The sequence below is a fragment of the Centrocercus urophasianus genome, unplaced genomic scaffold (genome assembly GCF_019232065.1).
Source record: "Centrocercus urophasianus isolate 14NV4802_14NV808 unplaced genomic scaffold, USGS_Curo_1.0 seq_13, whole genome shotgun sequence".
Taxonomy (NCBI): domain Eukaryota; kingdom Metazoa; phylum Chordata; class Aves; order Galliformes; family Phasianidae; genus Centrocercus; species Centrocercus urophasianus.
The window spans coordinates 52,408,842-52,436,699 of NW_024884475.1; the positions used below are offsets into that span (position 1 = coordinate 52,408,842).

The 27,858-nt window shown below is 40.3% G+C and overlaps 1 protein-coding gene and 1 long non-coding RNA gene across 13 annotated transcripts in view; one reads left to right on the forward strand and one right to left on the reverse strand.

Annotated features, from left to right (window-relative positions):
• The window catches only part of LOC122156619, a 58,453-nt gene that overhangs the window by 29,706 nt on the left and 889 nt on the right, over window positions 1-27,858 (reverse strand). For 10 of the 12 annotated variants that reach the window (XR_006167563.1, XR_006167566.1, XR_006167561.1 and 7 more), the window contains exon 2: window positions 16,068-16,107. The exons of 1 other annotated variant lie outside the window; for it this stretch is intronic. This is a non-coding gene — a long non-coding RNA (uncharacterized LOC122156619). Of the gene's footprint in view, window positions 1-1,829; window positions 1,902-16,067; window positions 16,108-27,858 lie in introns of those variants that run through there. One more of the 12 variants, XR_006167560.1, reaches the window with a different exon arrangement.
• HPGDS (hematopoietic prostaglandin D synthase) lies at window positions 395-27,291 on the forward strand. The gene is made up of 6 exons (XM_042811492.1): window positions 395-489; window positions 10,807-10,948; window positions 20,999-21,091; window positions 23,170-23,279; window positions 26,194-26,292; window positions 26,858-27,291. Exons 2-6 carry the CDS (start codon window positions 10,816-10,818, stop codon window positions 27,020-27,022), a joined length of 600 nt encoding a protein of 199 aa, XP_042667426.1. The 5' UTR covers window positions 395-489; window positions 10,807-10,815; the 3' UTR covers window positions 27,023-27,291.

Below are 27,858 nucleotides of genomic sequence, written 5' to 3' on the forward strand. Positions count from 1 at the left end.
GCAGCAAGAATCTCTTCATGAAAGTGGTTGGAAGTTGAATTTGCTTTTTTTTTTGTTTGTTTTTCTTATTTGTCTCAGTGTTTCAATGTAATGTTGAAAATGTCTCATTTGTTTCAATGCAAGCCATTTAAAGTATTCTCCTTTAATGCACTCAGAGTTGAAGGGCTTTTTGTTAGAGATCAAAGAAACATCTTTTATTTTGCTGCCTGCTTAATTTATAAAACAAACAAAAAAAACCCCAATGATCTTCTGCTCAGTAACTCAGTGCAATACTTGATAATTAAAAAAAAAAGTCCCCAACCTTGCTTCTTTTCCAAGAAAATGATGCATTTGCCTTGCGAGCTCCTGTGAGAGTTACGATTGGCATAGTTGTCATTGGGGGAGTGGTTTGCATGTTAACAAACACTATATGTAAGCCTTTTCCACAGGGGCCAGCCTGCAGAGGAGCTCCTGTGCACTGAGGAAAGGACCACGTACTACTGCACCCAAGTGAGTTCTGTTTCAGCTTTGCTTACTGCAAGAACCTGGTTTCTCTTCCTCCCACTTTCTTCTCCTGATCTCCTTCTGCTGTTATAAGAGCTGCATAGAATTTGCTCTCTACAAATCACACTATTTGTGCAACAAGTTCTGAGAGTACCTAATATTTTAATTTTGTTAAGTTTATTGAACATAAGTCTATGGCTGTGGCTGTTGGCATAATGAGGGATAATCCTGAGTTCTACGCATCAGCTGCACTATCTACATAACGCTTTTTAGCTGCTTACAAACATCTTTAAACTTCCACCTGTACGTTTGGCACGTGTACAAATGCACACAGTGCCTCAAACAACCTTCAGCTATATCTTCTCAGACATTTTCTATCAGATCAGATATCTTCTGCAGATTGCAGCAAGCCCCCACCTCTCATCAGTAGCTGATGTAATCAGCACTGAGCAGCTTTCATACTTGAGATAATTGTCAGAGAAATGCATTCAATAGGAAAAGCAGGCAAAAAAACTAATACAGGTTAAGCATGCAGGGCCCTGCAGGGGGCTTTCAGTAAGCAAGAGAGCAGTTTAGAGCAATATTCTGCTAGCTGTAATGACTGACACATGCACTTGCTTATGTAACCAAAACAAATCTAGGCTAATGTCAGAGAATTAGATACATATTAAGCAGCACTAACCAGTTCCTCTAGGTCATTTTTACGCACTGTTCTATTCATATTCCAAATTCCCACCTGTTCTCTGGCTCACCAGTGGATTAACATGCTCTCATTCTAATTCCTACTATTATTTGATAGAAGAAATCTTCCTGTATCTGCTTCTACTTAATGCATTTTTCTTCATTCAAAAACACAATTTTTAATCTTCTCTTCAAAAGGATTCTCTGAGTATCTGTCCAGGATTTTTTTTCTTTAAAATCTCACTGCCTTCACTATGTGCAGAATTGTCCTGGGCACATTTTCTCTGCTGAAAGCCATCCATTACACAAAGTGACTTCTTCAATTCCCATTTTGTGCAGCTACAATTGTTACCCTCAAAGCAGCGAACTCCTATGCCACTGATGGAGATAGTCTGTAATCTCAGGGTTTGCTCTTAAGATTTCTAGTAGCAGTTTGTCACGCACAGCCTTCTACTCAGCTATTAGAAAGCAAAACCTGTTGAAAATATAGACCACTTTTGAGCAAAATCTCACTATCAATTTATTACAATAACAGCCATTGGTGGTTAGGTTGGCGTGCCACTTGTTGATTGCTAATCTGCAAGTGGCACGCCATGCTGCTGAAAGATATGAACATGAATATATAAAGGCTTGCCATATAGGCTGAAAACTTGAAATATACTCACCCTGTTGCTAGTTAATCCAGAAGGAAAATAAATAGCATCTGCCATATCCACACAGCTCATAGTGTAAAAAACCGCACGTATTTGGAGTCCGCCTACTAGCACTCCCATAAAATAAACTACAGCAATGAACTGAGAAAGTTAAATACTCAGAGTTGCCACTCCTTAGAAGTACTGCAAAATAGTGCTGGAATGACTCTTGTAAAGAGTAAGAGCCTGCAATGAAACAGGACAGAAAACAAGGATATTCAGCTAATAACAGACAGGCATTTCTATGCTTTGGATCTGGGTAACAAACAGCAGAGGAATCTTGTGATACCACCTGCCTACTTTTCACCAGGTGATATTTGTGGGAGTGGGAGAGTGGACATTATGCCCTTCAGAGTCTACCTATGCTAACTCCTACTCACAGATAATTAACACCAGGATACTTCAAATACAGTCTTGTGCTGAACTGAGCTAGAGTAGAAGCAAGTCTCCTTTCAGTGTTTAAAGGGAGATAATAAACAGAGAAACCAACTTCTTACATGGGTAGACAGCAATAAGGCAAGGGGAAACGGTTTTAAGCTGAAGGAGTGGATACATAGATTAGATGTCAGGGAGTTTTCCCCACAGAGAAATTCCTGAGGTACTGGTGCAGACTACCCAGAGAAACTGTAGATGCAGCAACCCCGAAAGCATTCAAAGCCAGTTAGGATGGGGCCCAGGGCAGCAGCCTAGTGCCTGATCTAGCAGTTGGCAACTCTGTCCATGGCAGGTCGTTGGACCTTGACAATCTTTGAGGTGTCTTCCAACCCAAGCCATTCTTTCATAACACATACGGATGTACAGAAAGTAGGAGTTGAAGGGCTTCAAAAACTTGCTGTGGTACAATAACTTGCCAGCCAAAAAGAACAAACGCAGGGCTCAAGCCTCTATCTGCTTGCCTCAGATAAATATTTTGTAACAAGTTCTGGGCGCAGGCACTGTCTGCAGTGTCACAGAGCTAAGCTCTGTCTGTTTGCTTCGATTATAAAAAAAACTAAAACGGCCAAAAATTACTGCTGAGTAAGTACATTGCTCCTAAGTGTAGGGATTTACAAGTCAAGCAGTTTGTGAACATAAGTCAGGACATGTACCACCAGATGCAGGCGACCCCCAGCCTTTAGGCCAAGTGTTCTTCAAAGCTACAGGTTCACACTTCTCATTACTGGTCTGTTTGAGAAGACCAGTGAAGCCTAAAGAGCAACTTAGACCTTTGTCTCCTCTGGTTCATTCGGCTGTGAAACTAATGTCAAATTAAGTGGAAAAAAACCACCACAACAGGAGATAAGAGCACTGGGTCTGACAGCAGTGTGTGCCACCATTCTAGGGCAGAGCAGGAGGGTACAGAAGACCTGGTGGGCAGTGCTGGAGACCTCTGCCAATTGAATAAAATCAGGCCATATTTGCACGCGTGGTAAATTGAGGGGGCGCACATTCTTCTAAGTATCTTCCTATTTTTTCCTTAATGTCTGCAGCATTGTTCAATCTTGGCTAGTTGCACTGCAGATTCACAGCAGGTGACAGTTAAAGAACAAAGCAGTTTAGACTAGTCCAGACGAGGAGCTGATGTAGCTGGGATACAAGGAGAGGAACAAAAACAAACAAACAAAACAAAAAAAAAACAAACAAACAAACAAAAAAAAAAAAAGAAAAAAGAAAAAAACCTGGTTTCCCCAGTTCCCCCACACCTGAGGAAAGATATTAGGTGGCCAAAACAGCAGTTACAAAGTTATTGAATGAACTTGAGCATTCAGGGCAAGGACATAAATTCCCCAGGCAAAACCAACAGCTGCCTATGGAGAGCTGAGTAACACACTTAAGAAGCAGCAGTGACTTGCAGCTATTCTCTTTGTTTTATGGGGAGTTAAAGGGAGGCCACTGGTTTGTCTGAAGACTACAGAGGCTACAAGGCACAAGTTTTACAAGAATGACCAGTGTTGGCAAGAGTTATGATTATTTAGACTTTTGTTCTACCGTAAAACACTTAAAGGAATTTTTAAACATCCGATGAGGAAATAAGACCTAAACAGTCTCTCATGAAAAATCATCTTCACCACTCCCTTGTCTGGCTATTTCCTGACATTTCTGCACTTGCAATTTTATCTGTGTGCCTTGGTCTCAGGCATCCAATTAACCCATTTGAAACTCTTTACAACTTGGGAGGCTGTACAAAACTGTTTCAATATTTATTTAAATAAAAGTGGGACCAAGAAATTAAAAAAAAAAAAAAAAAAAAAAAAAAAGCAGCCTGAGAGTCTCTAAATCTCAGAAAGCAAAATTGTCACAGATACTCAAAAAAAGTCTGCTAGACAAAGCAGACTGAGAAGCCTTGTTCCACTGCCATTCCGAGCAGGCCACCACCACAGTGACTGATTCAGAACGATCATGTGAATGCACAAGACTCACATCTAGCCACTCACATGGAGTTAAGCATGCACTCTGATGTACAAAACCACTCTCTCATCCAGCACTTGCTTTGACCCCAACAAAAACCTAGCACAAGAGAGGTAGGACCCAAACCTGTTGATTCCTCCTTCACCTCCCACTGAAGTTTTTATTCCAGGCTAGACACTGACCCCTGGCCAGCTGCAGCTGACAGGAACTATTCCCAAGGACAGTGATGGATACAGGGCAAGCTTTAGGGGAATAGGGAACTGAAAATGCATTAGAAAGGAAGGTACCCCTTAAACTCCAAGGCAGTGCTGCTTCACTACATTTTTTGTAGACATTCTGTGGCTAGTTCCACATACAGAAAGGCCAATTTTGCCAACAAACAATGTTCTCCATAACTACAGATCATATATATTTGATATTTAGCAATTCCTAAAATCTTTATGGTTATAATTTCAGGCGATCAAACATATTGCTAGCATATAACTAGCAATGTCTCAAGGACTGTTAATAATAAAAATACACACACACACGCTTATACCTATGCATATATCCAATCCTGAAAACCAAGCTAAGGAGTATCAGGCTGTAACCATTGCATTTGGGATTTGTCATTTCAAAACTCAGTCCTACATAAAATTTCATAAACATTTACTTCAGATGATTTGTGTTTTAAACAGAGAGGAGGGTGCAGGTTTTTTTTTTTTTTTTTTGGAAGTTTTCTTCTCCAATCCAGATAGCCTGATTGCTATCTGGCATTGGAAAAAAAAAAAAGGGGGAGGGGGGAGAAAAATCAAATGAAAATGTTTATTTTCTGTAAATGGGTGGAGGGGGAAGAGGCATCTGCTTTACAGAAAGTTGGTTTATGTCAAATGGAGCCAACAGCAACTACATAGAATTACTCAAAGCTTTTCATTTTACCATATAAAGACGAAGAACACTGTTGAAATACTTAATAGAAGACTTCACAGGTCTTCCAATGAATCTGCCAATATCCTCCATGCATCCTCCTCCAAAAGAAGGATGGAAATTTTCTTACTTTCACAGCTAGAGAAGAATTAATACACTATTGGGAAGAAGAAAATAAAAGTTTTTTCTTTTGTAAATTTTCTGAGACACTAAATGTCTCTTGAGCCTCTAATATTTTTTACTCTGTGTTACATGCAGGAATTTATTCTTGAGAAAAAGGGATGCGTTTTACATTCTGTGGGAAATGAGCACTTTTCCTTTTAGCAGCATGTTAAAAGAGATCCATCTAGATTCTTCAAACAGGACTTTCAAGCCAAGATTCTGCACTCTCTTAACTTCAGCCAAAACCCAGGTCATTGTCAGCTCAGATTTCTTTTTGTACCATACACAGGCTTGACAGGCTTGCCCAATTTGCAGGAGTAAGCAGAAGGCTTGCAAAGCTCTTTAGGTCTCTCCTGCCAAGGCACAGCATGTGTCATGGAAGTGTCTCCACTTCTCATGGAAATGGCAGGAAAACTCACTCCAAAAGGGAACTATTCTAAAAACTGGAGAAAGAGAAAGCTGCTTTAGTCCTCTCTAAGCAGATGAAGTATCTCCATGTCAGAGAACAGTCAGCAAGATAGACAAAACTGATTTCAATATCACTAGTGTTTCACAGGTGAAATGAGGCATAGTAAGTGCCTTTTCTGTTTAAAATCTTTCTATATGTTCATCAAATAAAACAGCTCTTCCCAGCTTCTAAGCATTAAAATCAACAATTAATGCTTCCTACTTGGATAGACAACTTCTGACAAAATAACCTCAGGAAACTTTCCCTTGTAATGCGTCTGTCTGAATTAAAAACAAGGTCAGACAGTTTCTCTCATTCTCTGTATTTAACTTCGTAAGTTAAATATTAGCACCATTTGGCTCAGTAGCTGGGACAAAGAAATAGTTTTCAGTGCAAGAGGTTCAGTTGCTATGGGTTAGAAGGGTTATGCCAGCTTATGCAGCTTGATACATCCTGGGCATCATAGAAATACGCAGGTGAGTAAGCATATGAACTAGTTGAAATTACAGAAGCCTCTCTCTGGTAGGACACCCAAATCAGGCTGTTAGATCTACATGATTCTATGATCTGTATCTATTTCAGACCTACTCATCTACTCACCAGGTCAGATTTACTCAAACATTGCAAAGAAATACCAAGTAAAAAAACAAAAACCAACAACAAAAAACCAAAACAAACACTGCCAACTCTTCCAGGCTTTCAGATTTCAAATACAGCACTGCTTAGGGAGGACATGATCTCTGTTTTCTGCTTCATAAAGCAAGATACTTCTTGGCAAAAGGATAACTGTAGATTTAAGAATCTTCGGTGTTCTATTATAAAATAAACTGAGGTACCCATCCATTACCTCTCTTGTCTTCAGGGGAAGATTTTCAGCTTCCTTGCCACAAATGGCTCCAAGTTACCGTCTCACGCCCTTCAAAGATGCAGATTTCCCCTCGGGGAGATGACAAGGCCCAGCCTTATTTTTTTTTTCCTCCCCCATCAGTAATGATTCAAAATTAGTCACACGCAGCCACCCGTGCCCGGTGAGCTCTTGGCTGCTGAATCCCGAACAGCCCCCACAAAGCAATGCATCACTTCTTCCAGGCAGACAACTTGGTCGGCAGAGATACACTGATGAACCTCAGATCAACAGTTCTTCCTCTTGCTTGCTGAAGAGAATACCTAGCTTTTAAAAGTCTTCTAACAGTGATGGAATCAAAGCCTGTATATTTTAGGAAAGAGAACCCTTGTTTTTCCACAGTGAAAAGTACAATTGAAGGAGATTGAGAAATATTTCCTTGCATTACTTTGAAGGCTGGATTCTCAAGAAAAGTGATGAAGCACCTCTGCAAAGACCAGCATTCCTCAGTTTATCTGGACAGAGCACACCAGGTCTCTGCACGAGGGTGTGTCGTACCAGCAGAATGCATGCTGTGCATTTGTGAATCACAAATGGACACACAAAGGACCTACACTGTTACTCAGGACAGGCAAAAGCATTGCACACCTTGCAGACACAGAACTGTTCACTTCAGCATCCTCCAGGTTTCTTTGTACAGTTTCTAGTCTGTCAGTAACTTTTCTGTAATATCACTATCTGAAACCCAACATCTTGGTTCTCAGATAACAATGCTGATTCCTTTTAAGCTTTTAAACTTCAATTTTGTTTGAAGTTTGCAAATTGACTGTTTTAGTCCCAATTAAAACTGGGAAAGAAAAGACTGCAAACTCATCAGATAATACAGTTTTCCCATAAAGACATATTTGGCTTCAATTACTTGAAATGTGTTGTAAGATGCCTAAGAAGCCTGTAACTTTAACCTGGACTTTTACTGATGAATTATATAGATGATGGCTCCTCCTACACACAGATAGCGTGAAATGAGTCTGAGATGCCTTGCACAGCTCCACGCACCACTGGTACCAGCCACAGACCAGTTTTCTCCATTTTCAGCTATAATCATAGCTTAAGAAAGAGAAAAATACAAAAACAAACAGTCAAGAAAAAACATCATAATAAACTCTTCTTAGAAGACAGATTTACCAGCAGAAATCATATACTCCCCTTCTGCGTTTATAAATACTTGTCTTATGACAACCTGAACAGAACTCACAGCACTAAGCAGGTGGCTGCATGTTCTCAAGTGGACATTAAGATCCATCACCCACTTCAAGGCTTCATTTTACCTGAAATTTTTTCAAAATCTGGTTTTCCTAGAACTGATGTTTCTCAATCACTTGGAATAATTTTCTGAAAACAAGTTTTCAATTTGTTCCTCATGTTTCTTTCCTTTACAAAACACGATGGGAGAATGAGGTAAAGGAGGGTAAAGGGGAAATGTTACCATCTTTCTTTCAGTGTTTGGCAAATAGCTATTCAGAACACAACCTTTTCTTTCATTTAAGAAATCGACGTGGAATTGTTTAGGGAGTGCTACTCCTGACATTTCACAATGAATACAAATAAGAAATAAAACCTACAAACATTTACAAAAGCATGCTTACAGTGGAACTATAGAGGCTTCTAAGATGTCACGCTTTTTCAGTAAACTCCTCATAGGGTTACTTTGTTGTTGTTGTTCACAGATGGAAAAAAAAAACATAAGTCTTAAAGTGCATCAGCACTGCAAATGTTTGATTACTCCTTAGAGCGTATTTATTAGAAATTTGTTTAGCTTTGCTTTAAACACTTGAAACAATAGTTTCCACTACTTCCTCAACAGACTAAAACATTCTACAGCCTGATACAGCTCTCAGAAAGACTTTATAGTATTCTGCCAAAATTCTAATTTCTTTACATCATCTCAGTGCTCCTGATGATACACAGGTTCCCCTTTTATGTGTAGAGTTCTCTTGTGGTATAAATCAGACTGCTTCAAGATTCCTACTACAAAAAAGGACACTCTACCTCACTTATCTCTAGCCTGATCTATATATCGTACCACATGTTAAGCCTTCTATCCTTGCTCTTTTCAATGCCTCCCAACTGCTGATAACTTTCTGCTAACAAAGAATCGGGGCAGCCAAGATGCTCAGGCTGCGGGTGGGAGGTAGCTGATGTCCGTTGACTCATTAGAGAAGAAAAGAATTTGTGGACACTCCTGGAGAACAGAACAGTTACATGGATTTAGCACGTTAAAGGTCGTGTCCCCTACAAATGGAGATTGAATCAGCACTTTTCTCCTACCCTGTAAAGCAGTAAGAATGTAACAAGGAATGTTTTTTTGTTTAGTTCCTTCTTCAGCCTTTCTTCCCCTCCCTCAAAAAGGAAATCACAGCACATACCTAAAACATGCTTCAGAACTTGACAACTGTCAAAAACATTCTCTATAGAGAAAGAAGTAACCAGGCTGATAACCGGTAAGCTCTACTTACCAAACAGCAAATACATTTTCCAGTAAATAATACATCTCAAATACTTATCACACAACTCGCACAACAACAACTAACATAATTTATTTTGCCTGCAGCTTCCATCTTTTCTACATTTTTTCTACAACACAAATAAAAATAAAATAAAATTAAAAAAAAAAAAAAAAAACAACCACAATGCAAATCCTTGACTTTAAACACAATGGTAGTGGTACCTTTGTTCTGAAGCATTTAGATATCTTCACCCACTGCAACCCTGGTGGTTGCAATTGCTTCCCACTGCAGCCAGCACCTTTTAAGCACCTCTTTTGGATGATGAGCTTTTCTGCCCCAGCTTTGTGCTGTAGGGGAGAAGACGTCTTTTATGGGAAATTAAGCAGTTTCCACTCTGCTCATTTGGAATTACGTTTGTTTTCCTCTACTATTCTCATTATGGAAAGCAGATGGTTTTACTTATAAGGAGAAAGTTGCACATGCAGTTTGCAATGAAATGCAAGCTTCCCCATTTTCCTGAATAAAGAACTTCTCCCTCTGAAGTTAAAGCTGATGATAAATCTGCTTTCAGACACATTTTCCAAGGCCAGATGACTAAAAAGGAGGTCGTATTTCTCTTGCAAGGCCATTTATTAGCACTTAGTCACAAAAAAGTTCTCTTTATTTACTGGTGCAATGAAAATTATCTATGTTGCATGTTTCATTAATAACACTCTGAGCCTGATGCATATCAAAAAGATGATAAATGACAGATAAGATCTACTTTAAGGCTGCAACATTATTGATCAGAGAATTCTGTGTTAGAGAAACCTGTGGGTGGTTGTTTTAATTTCCTTTAGCCGGTACATTTAAACCTCAGCTGAGCCCATACTTAAGTCATATTAAAGTGCTACATGCACAGAGTATAAAAGCTTATTCATAGTTTAAAGGTACCTTGTCTTCTCACCATTCCTGAACCATCCACATTGTACAACCCAGCTGATAACCATTTTCCATTGTTGCCTGTTACACAGAGAATCAAATTAAACCACCCTGCAATGTCACTCCAAAATAGAACCAAAGGAAGAAATTCACTTGAAAACTCAAAGTTTTTTAAAGTTTTCTTTTGGCTTCTAAACAAGGACTTGCAAGAATTTGATGCTAATTTTTTCAAAATCACATTGAATTATAACTGCTACAGAAGACTTTGCTCAGGTCAGTTGAGTATGCAGCTAGGGTAATAACAGCTAATGAGTCGAATTTCAATACTTTGTCAGTTCTACTGATGAAGTCTTGGATGCAGATCTCTGTGAGCAGTAGAGGTGAGTAGGACAAGCTTGAACCAAATGTCTGCTCGACAAAGCATCTATTTCCTGTTACAGTAGATGGTTTTAAATGTGCACTCTGATCAAACACTTCATAGAAACAGCCTGAGCTTGGAGTAGCAAAAGAATTAAGCCTAGGCTGAGAGTTACTAACATCTGAAAAAAAAAAAAAAAAACAACAACCAAGTAATCTTTCTGGAGATATCTAAGGAGCTCGTGTCCAAATATTTTGGCTGATAAATGGGGAACAAAATGACCAATGCAAGGCATCATGGCTTGGTGTAATACATTCTTTGCACTGGACAACCACATTTCATTAACAAACATAGATTGTGCTTTGCTAAGAAGATTGTTGCTCATGTTTCGAGTAACTTGGTGATTACCCTTCCAGGAACCCAGCATGCCCAATTACAAGCTGACGTACTTCAATCTGCGAGGAAGAGCAGAAATCAGCCGCTACATTTTTGCCTATTCAGGCATAAAATATGAAGACCATAGATTGGAAGTAACAGACTGGCCCAAAATTAAGCCAAGTAAGTAGCACAGATTCTTATATCAAAATTTCCACTAGAAATGATGTCAAAATCAAAACAGTTTGGGAGGTAACTTTGTGTTCCACAATCAGAAGCATATTCAATCTTGGGATATGGGAATTTTATGCCCCAGATCCAACATGGGCAAAATAGCATTCCTGATGCTCTCACAGAATTCCAAAAACAAATCTTCAACCATCCAAAAATGACTTACTGTGGTCATTCAGATGGGCTTTTACTCCTAACCAATTTGGTTTTACTAGTACGTGCCTAAAGCTGACTTTATTCATCTTCCTGGGTTCTTTAGAGGATTTGGTCTCAAAGATCACACTGCAGCCTTCACTCCAGTTTTAGAAAGCCAGGTTGGAAAAGAAACTGCTAAGGGCACAACTTTGCAAAAAAGAAATGTTTTCAAAGAGAGAAAGTGATGAGAAAAAAAAAGAAGTCAGATATTTAAAGATGAGGGGGAAAAAAAAGATCAAAAGAGATGCCTCAGTACTGTTGCTCCCAAGAACAGCACAGCCTTACCCAGACTTCTGAGAGTGTGCTGCAGGCTACAGTGCTCCATTTTATGTGTTTTTAAGTTAAAGAGACCTCCTTCGAGAATTCAGATGAATTGAGGAAATAACTATATAAGATATTTTCATGTTTAAGTGTGCACATATTCAGATGCACACACCAACTTATGTCCCAAAACAAAATTCAGAGAATATTAGCAACACATCAAGCCAGTATACAAAATTCAGGAATTTCAGTAAGACAAATTAAAAAGATAAAGCAAACATAGTGACTTGCAGGCTATAGAAACACCTACAGTTTGGAACTTAGGAAAAGCTATTCAAACAGCAGACCAAGGTCAAGATGTTGCATCTCTCATGGAGATTCATATTGGATGTTAGAAGAAATTTCTTCTCTAAAAGGCTGGTTAGGCACTGGAATGGGTTGCCCAGGGAGGTGGTTGAGTCAATCATCTCTGGAGGTGTTCAGGAAACATCTATTTGTGGTACTAAAAGACACAGTTTAGTGTGGAAATACTGGTGGTAGGCACATAGTTGGACTGGATAATCTTGGAGGTCTTTTCCAACCACGATGATTCTATGATCTGTGCAAAATTTATACTGGTTTAAAAATTTCAGGCTTTGTTTCCATTTAGTCAGCTGATGGGAACTTGAATGGATCATACTAATTGACCAGGAAAGATTTCACATGAGAAGAAATAGCTGACTGCATGTCATAAAGTGCTATCATATCTCTTGCTTCTGGAAGGTTCACTGAATCCTACCTAATTCAAATACCTACGTCATGGCGGCCTTTACCACCATTGGCATTTGCGCTGCAGTCAGTTTTCAAAGTTCAGACATTTATCACGTAAAACAAGAGTTCAGATATCGTTCTGTGCACAAAACAAAGTAATACTGCTAAGGAACTTGCCTGGAAAGCAAACAGTTGATGACAACCACATCCTCCTTTTCTGCGAAGCAAGTTACTCACTCACAGTATTTCCAAACAAATTATCTGCCACAGGCTAATCATTAAGCTAAGCTTTAGATAAAAGGTAGCAGTGGTGCTTAAAGGTTAACAGCTTTGCACTGTACGTGATCAAGGGTCACTGTTCAGATTTACCCTCATGTGCTCAAACACTGCCTTCACATACTATGACTAACCAAAAAATTCTTCTCAGCTAGGCTGTATAGGATTTGTGTGTCTTAACATTACAACAACATAACATAAGCAGCTTGGATTCTCTACTGGGCTGAATTTTCAAAATGGGCCTCAGATCCCTCTGTGGAGGAGCATATTGAAGAGGGAATGGCTAGCTGAAAAAGTACCAGTCCTCAGGAAACTGGGTTACAGGACTGTTGCCAAAATGTTCAGTTATTGGTTTAACACTAAATATGAAACGAGGGAATCCCTAGAACCCTTTGAACATACAAAGGCTGACAGATCTCATTGCTGTCATTTCTAGAGGTGACTTCCAATGAATATCAGGTATATTTTTCCCATTTTGCCTGTACTGTGTCTACTCCTATAATAGGAGTTAAAGTAGTAGATTCCAGTTAATCTCAGCCTGGGGAAAACAAAAGAGTACTAAAGTATTAAGGGGAATTACAGCTACTTTTGATGTAACCACAGCTAAAATAATAGCAATTTGATACGCTGATTATTTTGTAACCTTCAATAATCATTAAAATTGGCCCAATTCATTGAACTAATTACATTATTATATATTTATGAGCGTTTAATAAATAACACAGTCAAAATGCTATGTACATTTGCACACAATGCGGTATGTTTGCAGTACCTAAAGGGAGCCTACAAGCAGGATGATAGTCAGCCCTTTAAAAGGGGGGGACAAGGCAAAATTGTTTTAAGTTAAAGGAAGAGAGATTTAGGTAAGATATCAGGAGGAAGTTCTTTACTATGAGAGTAGTGAAGTGCTGGCACAGGCTGCCCAGAGAGGTTGTGGATGCCCCGCCCCTGGAGATGTTCAAGGCCAGGTTGGATGGGGCCCTGGACAGCCTGGTCTAGTATTAGATATGGAGATTGGTGGCCCTGACAGTGCAGGGGGGTGGAAGCTTGATGATCCTTGAGATCCCTTCCAACCCAAGCCGTTCTATGAGTTACCCACTTGAAATCACTTTTGACAGCAGAGTCTGCAAGTACAGTGTATGCGTGCTTACTGCAAAACCTGAAGTACAATAAATTAGGAAAAAACAATTGAGAGAGAGGAAATTTTTCTCTTAACAAGTTTGGACAAAGAAAGCCCATGATTCAAGGGAACAAATCAAAGCACTTAAGTTTTTCTAAGAGCACAAATTGTCCACATTCATCAGTTAACAAAAACCTAAGGTATGGTTTCACAACAAACGCCACCCCACAGCCCAAATCATCCCATACAAAATAGAAAATACTGCCACTGTTCTGAAGAAAGGAATTCTTTATTTTTTAGTTTTGCTGTAAAATTGAATGGAAGATAGAAACTGTCTGCGCTGAGATTAACGCGCAGGAAGTTCATTCAGAAAGCAGACTTGCAGCTGCTGCAAGTCTAATTTTGGACTAGACAGAAGAGTGTTATGCATTTGTTGTTTATTTTAGCATTTTCAAGTGGCTACCCCAGCAAGCTGGTCCTTTCAGCACATTCAAGCAAATAAGTAATTTCTTGTGCCTAGAATGTCTCACTTGATTCTGTTTACACCCAAGAGATGGGAGTTTATTTTGTAGGGGAGAGGGAATACTTAATGAAGCTAAATTTGTCATTTGGTTCATATATTCTAAATTCACATTTTCTGCAACTCAGCAATTCTTCTGTGCAGATTTCAGGCAAAAATTGTATTTTTAAGATGAACAAGTCAAAGAAAGTATTGAGTTGATCAGCTTTAGCCTGGACTTCAATACAACAGCTGAATATATCAAGAAGCAGCTTTAAATAACATTCACTTTACATAGCCAATCATCAAAATAAGTAAACACAAATTTACATTCGCTTTAATTTGAATATGCTATATTTAAACTTCAGACAATTTGAGAACTCTATGCAGTCATGTAATAGGGTCTCTCAAGATGCACTTTATCACATAATAGGCTCCTCTCAAAAGAGAGATAAAGTATTACACTGGAAAAAAAGGCACAACATAGCCGAGAATCTACTGCGATGATGTTCTAAGTTAACATCCTCTTAAGACACTGGATTAGCGTGCAGTAACAGCCACTGTAATGTGTTTCATTCAAAGAATTTGATGCAATGGCAATTGCACAGACTTTTTAGTCATAGCAAAGGATGCTTTAATTGCGCTGATATCTGTAAACACCCCATAAACTGTTTCGGAGGTGGAATGATTCCTCAGGAAACTTGGCAGACTACTTGTTGTACTGAAAATGTTTCCAATAGGCAAATCTTTATAGACACTCGACAGCAGAGAAAGATTTTTTGTGGGAGTACCTGTGCTGTTTCTAGGATGACACGCTGCTACATCGGTCTTGCTAGAATAATATACAACAGTGATCTTTGAATAAAAGATAAGGCTTAGCAGTGGCTTTCACAGAAAATCTGAGTTTTAATAGCATCAGCATGGAAGCTGGACTGAAGTTGGAGCAGAGCACCATCCTAGTCATACATTTCCAGAAGATATGGTTGCTGGATGCCTCCAGTTCTATCCCAGTCACTTCCCAGGGGCCTTGCTTCTCCGCTAGCCTTATAAAAAATAAGTATTCTGTATGCTTGCACTGGAAGAAGCAACGTTTCTGACATGTATTTCTTGTGATCCAACTAAATATTAATGGAAAAGAAAATAATAACAGACCATTTCCAAGACAAGGAAGAATTCATATTGACAAGGAAAGGCAAAAAGAGGCATAGCGATGATGTTTAATTTCCCTCATCTTTAACCAATTCAAATACCTTGGTATGACACCAATCTCAGCTGCCTGATTGTACCATTATTCTGGTTTGGAGGGACATCCAAATACTTAAGTGCAGTCTGCTTAGCATTAAGTCTATGGAAAATTTAACCGTAGTCTGGAGGAATCATGGGGAGAAGCATGTCAGTTGGAATGTATCAATCACAGGAAATACGAGGACCTAAACTGAACATCTGGGATCAAAACTGGGGCAAGCCAGGATGAATGTGGGGAGGAGAGAACAGAGATGATGACAAGAGTAATGAAGAAGCAAAGATGAGTGGAAAAGGAGCAAAGAGCTAAGGGAAGGAGGAAATTACAATCTTTGTAGGGTCTTTCTCAGTATCTAAGGAAGCACAAGTGAGAGCATAGCTGGCAGGTTTGGGAGAATCAGTTCAGCTCTGAGTTACATTACCTCTCCCTGTCCTTGAAAAAGAAACAGGTCCACGTGGTTACTATCCATTGGGCTGTGCCAAGAGCTCTTCCTGCTCAATAAGAAGTTCTGAAGTCATTAGTGATAATCTATAGGTACTCCAAGAAGACAGTAAGTGCCACAGCCCTTGGGGGACTTCATGAGATGGAAAAAATTTATACAGACTTCCTTGCTTTTAACATGCATCAGACTACATCTTCCCTGCTAGGTATCCATCAGAGACTACGAACATCATAGTTTCAATCACAACAGACATTCAAAACTGATATATATATAAAAATAAATTACCTGGTGTTAAACACTAGGCAGATACTTCAGTGAATCTTTCCTGAAATGAGAAGAGAGGATGAGGATCAACCTGTACTTGTAATCAGCCTCTGTCAACGTTTTCTTGAATGAATGCAACACTAAAACTAATGAATAACTAGGATAAAAGGAAAAGTAAAAATTTGCATATGCAAATTCAATTTAAAGACAATCACGGAATTGGTTTTCCAAGCAGAATGCTTAAAAAAAAATATCACAAACCCATTCTGTTTTTCATGGAGTTTTCATTCAAAGTCTATAAATCAACACCATCATCAACTGTGCCCTCTGCCTCAGATAAGCAACAAAACAAGGGGATGCTAAAGGAGAACGAGTATGCCTGAGAAATTTGCTAAGATGACAGTAGCAGAATTTTCTAGTTTTTCATCTTAAAATGAATGTGATTAACTGGGAGTTGAAATTTTTGCAGAAAAATTTGCAATTTTGTTTTGAAAAACACAAAAAGAATATCCATATGCATACCCACGGGTATGTACTGATGAAAGAAATCCCCTAACTGATCAAGGTTAAAGAAAAATGAGTGAAGCAGCATACATATCCACCACTTAGTCCAACTTTTTTTTTTTTTTTTTTTTTTTTAAACCCTCTTCCTTCATGTTTTGTCTCTGATTCTTGTTTTGTGCAGACAAGATCCCTCTCACATTATGGATGCATGTGCCACTTCTTTCAGTAGGAGCAGAGCAGGGACTGACCTATGTGCTTTGTTCACCTGGAAATACATGAACCATACCTTACATCAGTAGCTAAAGGGAAGTTCAGTATCTAAAGAGGTGCTTAAGAAAGAACAGACTCTTTAGCAGGGTCTGTTGTGGCAGAAGAAAGAGAAAAGGTATCAAACGAGAAGAAATTTAGACTGGATATATTTTTTTTTTTACACAAACTAAAAAATGTTGCTTAAAAAGGTGACAGATGCTCCATCCTTGGAGACATTCAAGGTCAGTCTGGATGGGGCTTGAGCAACCTGATCTAGCTGTAGATATGGCCGTGTTCATTACAGACAAGTTGGATGAGATGATCTTAAAGGGTCCCTTCCAAATCAAACCATTCTATGATTTAAAATGGATGACGAAAATTGAACAGTATTGTAATGTAATGTTTATGTACGTACTGCAGTCATAGAACTCCAGAGGTTCCTTGAACATATGATATCAGTGAGGAGAGCAAGGGCCAAAAGCACTGACAGGAGAACGCTCAAAGGAAGCCATGGAAGCCCACATCTGTGATGTAAGGAAATCACTGAGCATGTTCTGTTGTAACCTGAAGTTTGCGAGTACATGCGAGCCTGGCTGTGTTATTTGTACAGAGGAAATAGACTACATGCATGGCATCTACAGAGGACATGTAGGGGTCTTTTTGCAAACCCTGCAAGCAAATGGCACCTATTTGTTGAGAAGACTACTTGTATCCTTCCTAACAAGGAAACGTACTAACACGAATCCCTCTTTTCCAATCATAGAAGGAAATCTCCAGTACTCACAGAAAACATATTGCAGCCCACAGCATTCAAACTTGAATGTACAGGCAATCTCCATGTGATGCTGTGAATTTATTATCACAAAATTTTTTAAGTGATAAGAGCAAGATGACACTTCAGTGCATGATACTAGGAACTTGGACAGTAGTTCATGAATTTTGGATGCTAATGCTTCAAAAGAAAAGGGAGCTTCTTAAAAATTCTTTTTCAGCCTGAAAATCCAACTTCATAATCCACTATACCTTATCCTCTAACGTAGAGAAAATGCACCATGAATGTCTTCTGTTCTGACTGTTCTGTGGATGTCTGCCACATTTCTGTGTGTGCAAGGATAGCCCACCACCCAGCTAAAGATTCTTGAACAACTGATAGATCTTTACAACAGTCAACACAAGTGGGCTCTCCTCAAACCTCTCAGAAGCTGCGCTCATTTGCAGCTCAGTAATTCAATAATCAAGAAATCAGCACAGTAAGGTCAGTGTATGGCCATATCAGGCATTGCACCATCATGAAAAATATCTATGTTCTGTGTTCTTTGCAAGAAAGAAAAATAATTGAATCACATTTTGAAGAGGAAAGAAAGGAAAAAGGCTATCCTGTTTACTAACTGTTATGCTTTAAAGACTTTATCGCATAGTAACAGTAACAACATACATGCTGCCTCTTGGCAAAAAATAATAAAAAAAAAATAACTAGATTCTAATGAAAACAGGTCAGAGCTGAGAAAAAAAAATGTTACTAGGCATGACTGGTACCTTCAAGCCATTTCCTAGAATTCAGTGGAATGACAGGAAAAAACAAAGTAATCCAGACTTGAGCACACCCCTGAGAAACAGGACATGGAAAATGATTAGCACCATGCTGCCTGTCATGTCTTTACCCATCTTCCTCAGCTGTCAGAAAGATGTCTCCCCCTTTTTTTTGCCATCACTGACGGCTTCTCAACAAGCAGACAAACAAGCTGGTTTTCATTTTCCACTTAATGAGCATCAGAGTGAAACGTCAGTCAAACTGAAGCTGTCAGACTTCCTCCCCTCATGTGTAAGCTCATTAGAAAATAGTCTGTTCTGTTTGGGATTAAGCAATTACAGTTTCCCAACCTGAACTGTCATTGCTGTGTTCTGGCAGTTATTGCCAAAGAATCTGGCTGAGTCATGATGATCAAGTCAAAGCTGTATCAGACTGCTGTGCCCCTAACAGCCCTCTACAGGCATCCCCTTAACTCCTTCCAGGCAACATTCTTTGTTTCTGAACTACACTTTATCTACTACCCTCTTGCCAATCTCTGCAGCGTGATCTCTTTTGGGGCTGGGGTGTTGGAAGGACGCTTCCTTGAAGAATGCGCTGCTATTCAGTATGAGCCAAAGCTCTAATTCCAAAGCTCTGCAGCTTTGGGGCCCAGGGCATCCAGCACTGCTGGCCTGTGGGAGAACCAAGGCTGTTCTCATTTTCACAAACAGAAAGTTCTTCAATTTAGCATTCAGAGATGTTCTTTTTCTCTCTGGATTTGATAAACAGGTGAAGCAATATGTGGAATTTCAAGGACTTTGCTGCTCACAGGATAATAAACATATGAAGTTTTCTGGGAAAAAAGGCTACTATTGTTTCAGAACAAGTGAGCATTGCATGCTTTCTCCCTGGAGAAATACAGTTAATTCCCTTTGATCTCCCTTGCTTCTGCTAGTCGTTAACATTGACATGCATCCTGGCCTCACAGCGCATTGAGCCTGGGGAAGGAAAGGTACTCTATTCACATGCAGGAAAAACTGCACACAGGAATCCTGTATGTTCTGTGTAGCTCCCAAATTCATTCAGGTTTGATATTAAGAGTCTCATACCTAAAGTAATTCGCATATTCCATGCTAAACCACAGAGCCGTGTGGCAACACTATTATTTTGATAAACAGTGAAAAGTGCATCAGATTTCATTATTTTCTCCTCCTATTGCTCATCTACTTTAGGAGAGTGTTCAGAATTACCCACTGGGAGATCCCATAAAATTTGTAATCTGGGCTGCACTTCTTATCAAGTGTCAGCAGTGGATTTGGAGAATCAGAAAAGTCAGTAACATCTGTGGAAAGAAGGTGTACATCTCATAGTTAGCTGAGCTCATGTACTCATCTCATTGGAACCTGCAGAAACAACAGAAATTTAACTGGCACTAAACACACCAAGTTAGTTGAACTGACACACAGATTCTTCTGTCCTCCATAGTTTATGCTAACAAAGAATGCAATCACAGCCACATCTATCTAAAATAATCATTGCACCAAAGAAAGGTGACAGTTTCACATTGCCTTGAACATGGTGGCATCCAGATAAGCCCTGCTCCTACAGAACAGTCAAAGAAATCCCTCACCCCATTAGACAACCCTACAGGTCTTCCTGAATTACAGGCCAGCAAAGATTTTTGTAGCAACTGGAATAGATGAGGGAACAGTATGTTACCTCCCTGCTAGCCATAGCCTGCTGCACCTTGAATTCTCTGCCTTGTATCGTACTCTAGACTCCTGTGGTTATTAGATTCTCATATTTTCCAGCTTCCCATGTTTTTCTTAGATTCAGCTCAATTCCAATGTTCCAGCCCCTCTTGAAGTCATGCCAACCAAAATGTGGTGTAACAGAAACCCAAGTTTTGACATACAAGATAGCACTGAATGAATACATCCTCACACGTATCTATTGTGCCAGCTCAAGTTCTTACAGGTATATCATGCCTGCTTAGTCTGCCTTCACATATGCTCAGTGTCTGGAGGCCTTTTCCCCAGGACTGAGTTTTTGTTTTTGAATGCAAGCCTAGTCAAGTAGATTTGAATATCCTAGCATTTGTGGTTCATTGTGAGAGTTGTACTTGTCTCCCAGTGAGATAAGCTTTCATATCATCTCTTTGGAGAACTGCCACGTGGAAAGTCTTGTCACAGGATAAAATTCTGAAATACAGATACTTCCACTGAAAGAACAGCAGCAAGCAAGCATCTTTGCAGTGTGCCCAATCTTCTATTTCATACCCCAGCTGGGCCCTGCGCTACAAAGACTTCCGTAGTACTTGGCCTAGCCTTGGCGCTCACTTTCCTGGGGAGGAGAAAGCTGAAAAGGAGCTACACGCTTCTGAAGAAAAAAATCTTTCTCTGTAAGGAATCCAAGGTACCTAGGGATGTATTCAGGTTTTAAAGCACAAGCACAAGGAAATAGGAAATGCAGTAGTTGGTTTCTACACTACAGCTGCCTTCTTGCAGTGTGAGGTGGTTTCTCCTTACCCCGATTTTTCTTTTTAGTCCATGTCTATAGCATTTCCCTACAGAAACACAGTGAAACCTCTAAATGCTGTAACACAGATTTCCCTTCAAGCATGGTGAAAGTGCAACTCGCAGTTAAGGACAATGATTTTATTTCATTTCTTTCTTTTCTTCCCTCCAAGCTATCCCATTCGGCAAAGTCCCCATTCTGGAAGTAGATGGAGTGATCATTCACCAGAGCCTGGCAATCGCAAGGTACCTTGCCAGAGAAGCAGGTAACTCATCTGACACCTTTCTTGCTCTGTTCTGCACTCACCTTCAATGCTCTGGGAAAAAAAACCACACCCGATCACAGCCAAAAGCAGAATAAAAACTAACAGCTTAATAAGCCCAAACACAGAGCCGGACATCTGTGAGTCACTGGAACCCTAGGGCAAAATACCGAGCTACTCAAATGGAATGTAGAGAATAAAAATCAGACCACAGTAAAGAGTAAGGCTCAAAGTAACACTGCAGCATGAAGGGCTATAGTTCACAGCTGAAATCACTTGGCAGAGCTTCCCATTTGCATGTTAAGCACACTGAAAGGAAACTGCACAAATAATCCTGAGTCCTTGTTCATTGCAGGGGAGTTGGACTAGGTGACCTTTAAAGGTCTCTTTCAGCTCCAATGATTATAAAATTCTATGAATCCCTTTATATCCAAGTACATTCCCCTCTGCATCTAACACCTAGGTTTTGGTCTGACTTCCCCAGCACTAAACCTTACCCTTCTGTCTCTGCATGAGAGAAAGCATGTACCTGTGACGCCCAGTGGCTCTCAGGGTAGTTTTCCATGCAGCTAAACTCTGAGCTGTCATGAGACCAGAAAGCACCAGAGTAAGGAGCTTTTGAAAGCACTCAAGATGATTGCAGCCAGAGCACTCTAAAGCAGATGTAAGCAACAGTTCTGTTTCAGCAGAGAGATTACATCAGAAGGTGACTTCACTCATCATTAAATACTACACACCATGAAAGCACTCAGCCAGCTATACCAAATGATATAAGACTCTTTAGTAATGCAAGTAATCAAAGAGAGTAGTCAGGGCTTGCTTTAGGTCAGTAGCTGTTATTCAGACTTGCGCAAAGCAAGTCTGCTTGAAAGCAGATGTGTTGGTGGCGGTGCACATCAGCAAAATGAAGACAGGCTGGGAAGCAAAGTGCTGTCAGACTATTTTTGTACTCTGAGTAGAGAGACATAACCTGCCTTTCAGAGCACTTCCTCATATTCCATGTTGTCCAGCTGAGGAAACAGTAAGAAGCCCACAGTTTTATTCTTCAAGGCACTATCATCATGTATTTTCACACGTCCAGCAATACTGCCAATTTCCTCCATCCCTGATACGACCCATTACTTGCCAGGCAAGAGGATGATGAGCATCTATGTGGTGATATGAGACTGAGAAAAATTATGACAAATTCCTCCTTCCTCCCACATCATCTTCCTGCCTGTCTCCTGCTGGGAGGCTGATCAGAAGCAGCCCTGCTTTCATAGTCAGAAATAATCACTTGTACATTCCTTCATAGCTTTTTCCATCAGACTCCAATGGGAATTTCCTGCTGGCCTATGCCAGCAAATTCAGACCATACAGCTTATGTGTTAATGCAGCATAAAACAAAACAAAACAAAAAAAGAGTGGAAGGGGAAAATAAAACCCTTTAAAATTCACAGTGACAATATTCAGTAACCCTTTAAAATAAGGAAATGGCATTTTTGGGTGTCCATCACTAACAGTTCTTTACTGAAGGCTCACAGATTACCGTGCCCAAAAGAGTGGTATATTCATTGCCTTCAAATGAATAAGGTAAATAAGGTATAAGCCAGGGAAGTGACTTGACAAAGAACGCATATGATTTATGGAAGTCTAAAAGAACAGAGAAAGAAGAGGATAGTCTGGCTATGCACAGAAGTAAAAGCCCGAACATGTCTGTGAAGAGAAGCAAGGGAAAAAAGGCATACTGAGATAACCACTGGCAAACCAGAGAGCAGCAGGGGAGGAAAAGAAATTTGCAAACAAGACAGAGTAATCAAAAGTAAGCAGTATGTCATAAGAAGGTTTAAATGGGCTGCGTGTTCAGGTGATGGAAAGAAAAACTCACGCTTTAGGGAGCTATATGAGACTGGAGGGGAAAAAAGCAAAGTTAGGTGATATTATGCCAGGATGTAAGGGAGTCAGATGCATATTGTTAGCATCAAAACACTCTGGATAGCACATATTTTCTTATGGAAATGCTCACAAAGTATAGAGCTTACAGCTGGAGTATCAAGCATTTCTGACAAGTCACTAATCTCCCTTATGCTTTCTTCTGACAGGTCTGGCAGGTCAGACTCCAGTGGAGCAGGCATTGGTTGATGCCATTGTGGACACCATTGATGATTTCATAATACTGTTCCCCTGGGCAGAAAAAAATCAGGATGTGAAGGTAAGACATCCACTAAGCTAAACAATGATAACCCATATGCATGTGTACCTCAGCATCTCCTCTGTGGAAAAAGCCTCATGCCAACCCACCATCTCACCTCACCCCAAGGCAGAAGACCTCCTTGGCTCTTCCTCCAAGCTAACAGAGTTAAGGTCATCTGCTCCCTTCCACCTCGACAAGATTTCCCCCTCATTGTGGGAACAATGAGGTCAGCATCAGCCATCTCACTCGCTCACTTTAAACTGAGGATACCATATGCACGTATATCAAACTGCTCTTCAAAAGGGCACTCTCTTTCCAGTCAGCACTGTAATATCTGTACCGTCACAAAAAGCTCAAATCTTTGTGCCTTTGCTAATTCAGTGTGATTAACAGCTCCATCCCATTTTCTTTTTGTACTCCTACACCTTGGTTTTTTCATAATATTTTAGAAAAATTCAGAAACCCTTGGCCCCACCACTATCCAGTGTGGATCTTCTGCAGACACCAGTGCCCATGGTAACGCATGGCTGTGATACTCAAATGCAGTCACAGACAAGTCCTAGATCACTTGAGGTTTTGGCATCCCTCTTTTTCCCAGTGCTTGCTCATCACATCCTTAAATGCAAACCTACAGAGTTGTTGCTCAGGGAACAGTGAGTTAATGCTGGCACTGCAGATATTTCACAGAGCTCTGACCTCAGGAGACGACACAACACTTTCAGCAAAGTTGTGATGTAGCAGCATGTCCATTCATTAATTACCAGAGCAGCCACCTTTTCCTTATCCAAACATCTTGGACTGACTGGGATACTGTGTCACAGAAACCACAGAGGACCAAATGTTCACAAACTAATAAAAAACAATGAAATCTTACAAAACCTTCTTGGGAAAAATCTGAAGTTTGAAGTTTCAGTACTCGAAAATGCTAATTATTTTGCTTTGCAAAGACCTCTTGGAGTTTCCTAATTTCCCCCTAGTTTGGCAAGGGAATGTTGACTCACAGTTTTTGGACATTTAGAAACACCAGCCTTGCTGGTGTAGTAGTGCAGTAGAGCACGTAAGCCATAGAACTGCTGTCCCTGTTCTTCCATCACTGGGTGTGACCCAGCTGTCCCAAGGCACTTCTCCAAAATAAAAATCTAGGTCGTGCCTCCAGTGCTCAACGTGAAAGGGAGCAGTGCTCACAGGCAACCCGCGTGTGCCTGTGTGCACATGACCCTGTTTGGGAGGCCAAAAGGTCTAGAAAATTGCTTTCTGGGAATCTGCAGCACTTCTGGCACTAATAGATCTCCCTGGGTCCACTGCCACCACCTTGTGGTCGATGTACAAAAGGACAGTGACTTGGAGAGTAACGAGATTTCATTCGTTATGTATATTTTGCAAAGGGTGGCAATATTAAAAAAAAAAAAAAGTTACAGCACAGGCTGCAAGTCTGACATTTCTGAATTGCAAACTTGTGGCTGTTACTTGCAGTCATAGCACTCAGTTCAAATTCAAAGAATCATAGTACATCCCAAACTGGAACGAACCCAGAAGGATCATGAAGTCCAACTCCTGGCTCCACACAGCACCACCCAAACATCACACCTTATGTCTGAGAACGCTTTCCAAATACCTCTTGAGTTCCAGCACCTTGGGGCCGTGATGACTGCCCTGGGGAGCCTGTTCCATGCCCACTACCCTCTGAAGAGAAGAAGAGCCTTTTTGTATCACCCAACCTGACCCTCCTACGATGCAGCTCCATGCCTGCCTTTCCCCTAGGTCCCATTGCTATCAGCATAGGGAATAGCTCAGCACTGTCCCTCACGAGGAGCTGTAGGTTGCCACAAGGCCTCACCTCAGCCTCCTCTGCTGAGTTACAGGGCTCTTTGCAGACAGCAGGAGGAGATGCCAAGACTTCAGTCTGATCTGCAGAAATACAGGTTGTATTGCAGCCAGCATTTTTGGGGTCAGGCTGCTGCTGCTTCTAAATTTTGGCTTGGTTAAGTACGTGGCCAGGTCACGTATTAACTGCACAAACTGTGCCAAAAAGATCATCACAGATGCCAAAAAGATAATCACAGTCATTTGTGATCTCAATCACTTTGTGCAGGTGACAAAAGTAGCTATCCCCAAAGGAAACAGCTAACCCTTTACTAGCAGCCTTAAAAACTTCTGCTGCGGCAACAGCTAGTGGAGAACCACTGCTATTCAGTCTTATCCTTAACTCATCAACGTGCAAGGTATCCTCCCATACAGACTTAGCCTCAAATCTCACTGAGGCATGAGAGGAAAAAAAAAAAAAAAAAAAAACAAACAAAAAAAAACAACCTGCTAACACAAAAGTTCAATGTCACATCCAGCGAAAGCCTGGTTCATAGCCTACACTAGAAGGGATGGCAAGGAAAACAACTGACCAATACTTGACTAACAGCAGAAAAGAACAGGCTTATGGGATTCTGCAAACTGGAGGGATGGTACAAGAGGAATGGCTACAAATTCTTCCCAAATCTATGGCAGGGCTCCTGCCACGTTGTCACAGGTTGTTGAGTGGCATCACCACACACATCTTTGGGAGATCTCAACATTCTTTAGGTGCTAATAAGGAAACAAATTGCCTCTCTGCACAGCTCATTTAGTGTAGCGCTGGGTGTTTCAGGCAGGTGACAAGCTTTTCAGATAGTTCAGCTTTCCTGCATTGCATAGTATCCTCTTGCAAGTACTCCAATGACAACACAGCTGCCACCAAATTATTTTAAATAACTGCACTCTCTGCATTCTTGATCTGTACTTGGATGTTAACACATTCCTCCCACCAAAGAGGAATGTGACAACTCTGCTTGGATCAGACCATCCATCAGCTTTTCCAGTTTTCCCCGTGCATCTTTTTTCCTAAGAAACCCTCAAGAATCCAGTTTTGCTGATCGCTGTGTGCATTCTGCTCTTCCCCCAGGAGAAAGCTTTTAACGACATCCTCACCAACAAAGGCCCCGAGCTGCTGAAAAACCTGGATGCTTTCTTAGGAGACAAAAATTGGTTTGTAGGGAAATCTGTAAGTATAATTTTGGTTTCTCTCATCCCAATGACACCGCCAGCAAAATGCAACTGTGACTACTGTTAGCATTATGGATTTCACGCTATCCCAATGAAATCTTGTAAAAACAGGTCACTTGATTTTTTTTTTTTAATTTTTTTTTAAATTTTTTCTTACCAATACACAACTGGTTGCTCCATTGTGTAGTGAAAGCTGTTCACGCCATCAGAAAAAGAAAGCAAACCAGGATAGATCTGCATTTCCTAAACCATTCTAGATGTTGATACAAGACATTTTAAATGCTTTTGCACTACTTAGTGGAAGTGTGAGTTACAAACTCTGCATAGAGTCACTGCTTGATTTCTGAGTCAGTACTAAAAAAAAAAAGAAGAAAAAACAATATTAGTGGCAAGAACCTGTTTTGACTAATTTTTAATCAAGTTAATCCTTGCGTTGCAGCACAGTTACTATCTCTGTAACTTAAGAACCCAAAACCTAGCTTCGTTTTTGCTGAAAATATTCGTTGCCCTAATTTTCTGAGATTACCAATTCAGGTTTACAACTTCTTTCCTCTTTCCACCAGGTAACATGGGCTGATTTCTACTGGGATGTGTGCACCACAACGCTCCTATCCTATAAAGCTGACCTGGCAGACAAGTACCCCAGGCTGTTGGCTCTCAGGGACAGAGTGCAAGCACTGCCCGCTATTGCAGCCTGGATCCAGAAAAGACCAAAGACAATAATTTAGATCAGCTGTTCACTGCAAAAACAAATGCATGTTTTTTGATTTTCGAACATTACAAATGTGCTAAGTTATTAATTTTAGAATCATTTAAATTAATTTCAGGTGAGTGTGCAGGACCAAATCAGAATCTAGTAGAGTAGAGCCTGGGTAGAGGCGCTGTTCCAAAAGCATTCCCTTCATCACTAAAAAAGTGCTTGAAAAACACAGTCAATGTTCTGTAAGTACTCAGATGGAGAAACAATAATAAATATTACTGACAAATATAACCTCAATGATACTTCCTGTTTATTGTTGACTTTGTCGAGGAAGCCAGGTTAAACAAGATGAGAAGTGCTTGGGAGGATTAAGAACACTAGGCAGCACTGATGAAAACTACTCACTTGCTCAAGAGATGTCAAGTTCCTCCAACACTTCCTTAGCCTCCTGCAGTTCCTGCTGTGCCATTACAAAAAAATGCAGCTGCCCAGCTGAGACGCTGCCCACATCAGCGCCAGCTATAAGCACACCAGCTGCAAAAACATTCAATTGCTCAGCATTTATCCAGTAAAACCAACAAACAACAGTGGCAGGGGTGAAAACTAAATTTAGAACAAAATAAATGGAACGTGCCAAAGGTTTGTTCTTCTAGCAACAGGGTAAATAGGTCAGTGGAGCTGCTGAAAACAGGGATAGTTATAGATGAGATAGGTTTACCCAAGCTCAAGGGGAAAACAATCACTCATAAGAGGACTCCACTACTCGTAGTGGCTTATCCATTTAAAAGAGACTGGGCTGAAAATGGACGATGATGGGAAATTGTTCTCCTTTACAGCTATTCCTTCCCCCTACCCCAACTCCGA